The 7,716-nt window shown below is 45.0% G+C and overlaps 1 protein-coding gene across 3 annotated transcripts; it reads right to left on the reverse strand.

The window, feature by feature from the left end:
* Positions 1 to 3,662: 3,662 nt before the first annotated feature.
* On the reverse strand, positions 3,663 to 7,437 carry LOC123159406 (probable flavin-containing monooxygenase 1). 3 transcript variants are annotated; one of them, XM_044577235.1, is made up of 5 exons: positions 6,890 to 7,435; positions 5,084 to 5,321; positions 4,701 to 4,873; positions 4,291 to 4,589; positions 3,663 to 4,160 (listed from the first exon to the last, which is right to left on the reverse strand). In XM_044577235.1, the coding sequence occupies exons 1-5, from the start codon at positions 7,334 to 7,336 to the stop codon at positions 3,809 to 3,811; spliced, it is 1,509 nt and encodes a 502-aa protein (XP_044433170.1). In that variant the 5' UTR covers positions 7,337 to 7,435; the 3' UTR covers positions 3,663 to 3,808. The 3 variants fall into 3 exon arrangements, with proteins under 3 accessions (XP_044433170.1, XP_044433169.1, XP_044433171.1); XM_044577234.1 differs by having other exon boundaries at positions 4,237 to 4,589; positions 6,890 to 7,431; XM_044577236.1 differs by having other exon boundaries at positions 3,820 to 4,160; positions 4,379 to 4,589; positions 6,890 to 7,437.
* Positions 7,438 to 7,716: the final 279 nt, after the last annotated feature.

Raw genomic sequence — 7,716 nt, forward strand, 5'->3', positions numbered from 1 at the left:
CATTTTGACGTTGATGGATGACTACTTTGCCCCTGAGGCCTTCTTCGCTGACAAGTTTAGCACGCGTTTTTGGATGCGCAAAAATGTGTCTCTACCATAGCGTCCGGTCCTTTGATGACTAAATCATCTTGAAGAAGGACGCCGTGAAAAGATCAGCGGCTATTGATCATGCGGACCTAAAAAATAAAATTTGGGGTCGGATTTATGTTGTCGGTGTTGGATGGCCGGTTCTCGCATCCGTGTCTGCGGACTGGTCTCCCCTGTCCGCAAACGGATGCCAGAATAAATTTGCGGGTCACCATTGGAGATGCCCTAAGAAAAATATTTTGTGGGATGTTGTTTCTCGGAAATAAAAAACACAAGAGCATGCAATCAATATTTACATAGCAGCTAGGCACTAGTTTTTAATTTAGTTTCTGATGGAAAGATATGCACAAAAGAATGATTGAAAACCGCAAGTGAAAGCTAAAGTAGAACAAGACTTCATATTTATTTATTTATTATACAATGATGAGCGAAGATACTAACCACAATGTTTCCTTTGACATTAAAAGATCGTAATCCTTACCAGCAAACCCATCCAAATAATGATTTTTAACTAGAGCTCAATAAATATTTCACAAGATATATATATTGCCAAAACTATTATTAACATTGATCGATAAATCAATGGTGTTATATAATCAAATTAAATTAAAATTATTTGTCTTGCGCAAATATTTAGCTAAGATATAACAAAATATTCACATGGTATATTTAGGCTACAAGTTTTTAATAAAGTAGTAAAATGTCTATAGACCAATATGATAATATAATAAATTTGCAAAAGCACAAACTTAAAACATTTAGGAAAAAACTAACGCCCACACGTGTGGGCGTTTGCACATCGTCCACACGCCTCCATCACCACTCATTTTGCCACGTATGGACAGATGACATCAGCAGAAATCTTTTTGGTTTTTGGCTTAAAAATATTTTATCTCCTAATTTAAAAAGCAAATTAAAAATTCTTTTTCACCATTAAATCCGTCTCGACGAGATCTTCAAAACTAGATCCCATGTTGATATGTTTCGACGAAAAAAAAATTTGCCCAGAAGTTGCCATGATGTTTACACTGTAGTTGACATGGTGCTTAAACTAAAGTTGCCATGTGGCAATTTTAGTTTGTAGATCATGGCAATTTTAGTTTTTGATGATGGCAATTCCAGTATTTTGACCATGAAAATATTTTTTATGAACCATGGCAATTTTAAGTGCATGTATCATGGCAATTTTAGTTTATGGTGCATGGCAAGTCTAGTTTCTTAATTCTCCGTTTTATAATATGTCAAATTTTACTTTTTAATATAGAAGAAAATAGCTGAAACATAACATGGCAACTTTAGTATAAACATCATGGCAATTCATGTGTAATAGACATGACAACTTTTAACCCAAAATAATCGTCGAAATATATTGATATGATATCTAGTTTCGAAGATCTTGTCGCGAGGGATTTAATGGTGAAACGGATCTTCAATCGGATTTTTCATTTAAGAGATAAAACATTTTAAAAACTGAAAATCCAAAAAGATTTCCACATGCATGCATGCGATGACATGGTGTTGTCTGTATGTTATAGGGCGTGTGGGCGGGTTTGACTCCCACCACACGTGTGGGAGTTAGCGTTGTCCAACATTTAAATCTAGCCATGCAAATGCGCGGGCTGCACTGCTAGTTGATATGCATGATTACAGATTGCAAGAACTAGATTGCATATACGAAGCTAGATCTTGAGATAATGGCAACCGAAATGTCTTGAGGCTCCGGTAGTGGTATGTGAGCCTTTTTATAAGGCATCTTCTTCTGTAGAAAATTATCAGTCTTCGGTATCATATAATATGTCATCCCCGAGTTAGCACATCTATCCATCTATCTATCCTCCGTGTACCCCTATAAGGTACCTCAACATGACTAGGTCGCTCGATACTCGTTGGTTTACACGGTTTGTCCACCCCACCCCCATAACCACCAGGCCACACAGGACTCCCCATGTTGGCACGTGAGCTGGAGTTACTTGATAGGACAACACAAGTGGATCCATTATTTGTTTTCTGTCGGGCTAATTTTGGATCTCGATCCAATCCGGATCATCAAAGTCGTATGTGGTTAGTAAGAGCCTCAAACTCGTTTCATACGTCTGGCAGCATTCGATCACTGTTCAGTCACGATTTTTTGACTTTGACGGGCCCCTCAAACGGATCTCAAACGGCTCTCAAACGCCCGGGCTGACCGGCACCCCATATTCAGCCCAAATATGGGGCAGATATGGAGCGATCGGGCACGCCCGCCACATCGGACCCAACCCACACTGGCCCACCCGGCCCCATATAAAATCCTCCCTATCCGCTCGTCGAACCAAACCATAGCCACTTCACTTCCCTCCCCTCCACTCTCCTCCGCCACCCAAACTCGTCTCCGGCTCCTTCCAGCCATCTTCGGCATGGCGGACAGCGGATCCGAGTCCTTCACCTCCAGATCTGTCAACCCCAAATTCATCCCACGCGGCCCCGAAGAGGAGATGGCCGTCCGGCTTGCGCTCTGCCGCACCCGGGAGGAGGCCCGTGGACGAGTGCGCCTCGGACTCCATCCGTCGAGAATCCATTGCGTCTGCCCAAATTGCGCATGGATCCGGCGCTAGGCCGGCCATAGCTGCCTCGCCGGAGATCGTGCGGTCCATCTGGCGTCCGGACGCGCTGGTGGACGCGCAACCCCTCCGTTGGCACGCCGATATTGGGGACGCACCATTGTCCCACGAGGCCATGGCGCGGCATGCAAGGCACCGGGTGAGGGAGGTGGCGGCAGTCCTCGCGGCAGCGGCCGTCGGCGAGGCGGAGTCGCATTCTCCGGCACCCCGTATGGCGCATCAGTCCGGTCGCCGCAACCGCATCGTGGTGGACATCAGCGGCTCATCCCAGGTCGGATCCATCATCGATCTGACATCCACCGATACCGTTCGGGTTCCGGTCTCCGACGAGGAAGAGTAGGGCATGGGAGATGGCGGGTCCTTGAGTCCCCTGAGCCAGCTCGTGTCCCATGCCCTACCCTACCTTGCTGGCGACCGGACCAACACTCTGAGGAGCGCAGCCGGCCATCAGACATAGCCATGGCGGGGCCGGGCGAGTGGGGAGCGGAACCCGACAAGCTTCGCGTAGATTAGGTTTCACGTTGCATGTAATAATATGGATTTGAGGTATCCGGATGTGAATTGTGTTTTTTAAGGGGTGACCGGTCACTATTCGGGAATGCGTACGGATGCGTCCGCGGGCGTTTGAGGGGTCGGATTTGCCAAATCCAGCTGTAGATGCTCTGATAATGAAAGAAAATTGACCGGAAAAGACCTAGACGACGGTGAGGTAAGATTTGGCCCTCACTCGTCTCCGGCATGCCACCTTTTTTATGCCGAGGGAGGAACAAAAATTATCTTCTTTATTTTAGTTGGTGACGGCGGCTCATCCACACCCTTTTCCTCCCATGCTGGACTTGTGGTCCTACGAGCTTATATATGCTTTTGTCCATCATGTAGATTGCGGAGAAATTATTTTAAACGATTGTGCATTGATCCATGGGCAGTCTAGAGAGATCTTGTGTTCCTTTACCTAAAAATTATTATACAACCATGGGGAAAATGACAAGTGGTTCTATTGAACGTGCTGTGACTTATATGGCAACTGGAAGTATAGTATAGACAGAAATCATACACAGAGTTGAGCAAGCAGTGACTAGTAATTAAGCCCCGTACAAAAAATCATCGCTAAATTTGTACTCTTACTTAGGGTGAAGATCGCTATAATCATCGGGACCATAGGCCTCAAATAATTCGGCAAAAAATCCATTCTTCCTTCTCGGGTTGCATCCCATGTCTTCACATAATCTATCATTGTACCAAGTAGGAAGAAGTCCAGTGCACGGTGTACGTGATTCGTCACGGGAGTAATGCTTCATTACCTTCTCGCATTCAAGTACATCCCTCTGCATTGCTTCAACACTTGGTAATCTAAATCCACCATCCATGAAATATGCTAGCCACTTAGACCGTAGTTCTGAAGTGTAGACATTCGCATAGTTGTCAGAATATCCGAGGACCGCAAGTTGTGGAATCTTAGGATGTATGCACTCCCTGTGAAACAATAATTAAATAAATTTTTCAATAAAGACTTGAAGTACGTAAAAAATATGTCTAGTAAAGTGATGACCTATAAAGTTGTGCAGTTGTGGATGTTGAACCAACGATGATAGTATGAAAGTACTTTGACATGAACATGTCCTTGATGTTTTGATCACCATTGAATCCTGTTCCGAAGATAACTATGTCACTCTTTACCAACGTAGATTCACCTTCAACGAGCACACCTTCTTTGCAAAAGCCAAAGGTCTTCGACTTTCTAATAACGATGATGCCTTCCTCTAGATTATTGTAATGATCCTTGGGTGTAGTGGAAAGAATACATCCCACCATCCCCTCAAAAAAGCTGTGGTCAGGCACCATGTCATGCTTCTTCATTGGAATGGAGTAGTAGCTCTCAGCAAACTTTGAAATCATCAACCTCTTCTCACACACACAAAAGAACAATACAGATGTCTGAAATTAGTCTAAAACAAAACCATTTACACTTCCGGTAATATTAATATTCAATAAAATGGAAACATGTTGTAGTACCAATGGAGTCAAGACGGTAGCTAATATGCTGAGGAAACCTTCACCGGGCTTGTGAATAAGGAGTTCAGCAAAACGAGTTAGATAGAAATTTGATATGTTAATACCCCAAGCATAGAAGTTCGGTATGATCCATTGCTTGGTTCGGACTACCATTGTGCATGGTTTCTCCATACCTAAAGAAATATTATAGAAAGTAATAAAAATATAATCGCAATGTTTCATTTTTATCTAGGAAACTATAAAGACGAAGACAATATAATCATGATAGGCAATGCTACTAAATGTATACATTGGAATGCTTTAACAAAATGGACATAATAATGTTTCAGTTTCACTAACAAGGAGAAACAAGGTATGTTTAATTGAGGATTGAATATTTTTACCGTTTACTTTTGCGCATTCATTAGCAATGTCAAGGGCTGAATTTCCATAGCCAACGACAGTCACACACTTGTCCTTGATCATCTCCTTAGCTTTCTCACTACCCATTTTGGAGTAGTCCATGGAGTGGATCACTTTCCCATCAAATGCTTCTGGGCCTCTACCAGGAGGGAAATTGGGTATGTTGGGATAATTGCTAAACCTTCCCGTACAAAGAATCACAAAGTCTACCATGTGTACCTGGAGAAAGGGAATACATGTTTATGAACAGTCACATGAGAAAAGTTAATTAGTGTAACACCCTGGCCCAATATGAGTTATGACTAGCCCACCTGTAGGGTGGACCCATATATGTAGCACTCCCCTTACACTTTCATCTTTGCACCATGTAAAATGGTTAGCCCAATGGTGCTATATTAGGAATACAAGGCTGGACCAAAGAAAGGGTCGTCGTTTATTTGGCAAAGTATTGTGGGAATTCAAACTTTCAAGAGAGGTTATGTATGGCGGGTTGGAACGGGCTCTCAAATAAATATTTGGGATGATCCTTGGATTCCTTCTAGTACATCAAGAAAGGTTATAACACCTAGAGGATGGGCGAACCAACCTATGGTTGGATGACTAGAAGGACAGTGGTATCCCCAGCCCACCAGGGTTCAAATCCTGGTGCTCACATTATTCCTGGATTTATTTTAGGATTTTCAGCGATGTGGATTCAGTGGGAGGAGACGTTCCCGTCGATGATGAGGCGCATATGGTGATTTTGTAAATCCCAAAATGATGTGCCGGCAAAGTCTCTCGAAGATGCTCATAGGGATAGGGTGTGTGTGTGTGCATTCATAGGGGTGAGTGTATGCGTATATGTATGAGTGCTTGCGTCTATACTGTGTTCAAAAAAGAACACCTAGAGCAAGGACAATGTTATAACACCTAGTGGAGGAAATTATAGACCCTCACACATGACAATGGGATCTGGAACTTATTAGGTCTGTCTTTTCACAGGTTGGTGTCGCTAGAATAATTTAAATTCCTCTCCGGACGGAGGCCATGGAAGATCTTGTGGCGTGGTAGTATACAAGGTCAGGAACCTTTTCAGTTTAGTCGGCGTACCACGCAGAGTTTAACCATCAGTTTGGGAGCCAAATAGCCAGGTCGGACAGGATAGAGTTCAGTTAAACTCCATATGGAAACAACTTTGATAACTATATACTCGAAGGAAAATAAAACACTTTGGATGGAAGGTGCTCCGGGGTGTACTACCATGCATGGGAATCTTAGCCGCAAGACACATTCCAGTCCTTCTGCAATGTCCAGTTTGCAAGACCGGGATTGATGACATTCAACACGTTCTTTTCTGTTGTCCTCAGGCACGCACACCACACACACACAACGGTGTGGTAGGTGTGAGGAGCGTAACAATAGGTCGCCATCCTTTCAAAAAGAAAGTATAGGTCGCCATCCAAACCAATATATAAAGTTGCCATCTTGACTCTCGAGAGATTAGGACTAGTGCCATTTACATGATGGATGGTTAGGTGGTGGTTGCGTGGGTGCATGCTTATCTATAAAGAATTGAGAACTCCATACATGACATTTCTTCCCTCAACACTCGACTCCCATTGCTATGTGATTATGAGAGCAAGCTCGAATCAAGAAGGCTCAGCAAGATTGGATTTTGTGGTCAGAAGATCTTGAAGACCATGACCACGAACAAACCAAATTGTATCAAGTTTATATGTACTTGAATATCATCATCCTAATCCTATATGGAAAAACGTTTGCGCAGTAGTAGCATATCATGTCGATACCTCTATGTGACCTTCGTCGTCGGCCACCGTGAGGCGCCACTCCCTGTCGCTGGAGCCGAACGCCTGGCCGCAGCCGGCCCACTCCTCCCACGCCACCACCTCCTCCTCTGCCACGCCGACGTACTCCATGCTGGTCACGCGGTGGCCGAGCCTGACGCAGTCGAGCACGCCGAAGCGGCGCGCGTAGGCGTGGAGGTAGTCGGCGACCTGGCGCTGGTTGGGGAACATCTCCGTCACGGAGTCCGGCCAGGGGAAGTCGGAGTAGCGATACATGTGCCGTGGCGCCTGGAGCCTGGTCCCCTCCATGGCGTTCGGCCACACGCCCCCGACGGCGTCGCCCGCATCAAAGACCACCGGCCGGCAGCCGCGCTCCAGCAGGTGCTTGCACGCCGCCAGGCCGCTCACGCCGGCGCCCACGATGGCCACGCTCTTCTCATCCAGGCCCATCGGTCGATTTGTATGTGTGTGTGCTCCGTCCACGACGGGCGGTGTGAAAGGTAGTGCTACGCTACGGGACTCACAGCAGCATCAAATAATGAAGAGAAGGAAACTCTACTGAATAATAAGCCAACTGTGGCAAGCCGTGGTTAGCAATCCCACAATTCTGTCAGCTGGTCCACGTCCAATCCTTATCTTTACAGATCGTAGTGTGCCAGAAAAAAATTACGAGATCTATTGATCAACCAGTATTACACCCTTCAAAAATAAAGAAAACACGTTGAGGTCCATCGGGGGCATTCGTCTCCTTCCTCACGAACAGGCTGATGACACGCCATCACAAGTTTCTTTCCATCGTCGGAGCCAGCATTGTTAAATCCAAGAGCTTC

The sequence above is a fragment of the Triticum aestivum genome, chromosome 7B (assembly GCF_018294505.1).
Source record: "Triticum aestivum cultivar Chinese Spring chromosome 7B, IWGSC CS RefSeq v2.1, whole genome shotgun sequence".
Taxonomy (NCBI): Eukaryota; Viridiplantae; Streptophyta; class Magnoliopsida; order Poales; family Poaceae; genus Triticum; species Triticum aestivum.

Bases quoted from the DNA above. Each gene is read 5' to 3' on its own strand.
- LOC123159406 (XM_044577234.1), bottom strand. From the start codon at position 7,336: ATGGGCCTGGATGAGAAGAGCGTGGCCATCGTGGGCGCCGGCGTGAGC. The intron at 5,322-6,889 runs GTATCGACATGA...CCCTTTCTCCAG, and splicing joins ACGACGAAGGTCACATAGAG to GTACACATGGTAGACTTTGT. The intron at 4,874-5,083 runs GTAAAAATATTC...ATATTTCTTTAG, and splicing joins TGAATGCGCAAAAGTAAACG to GTATGGAGAAACCATGCACA.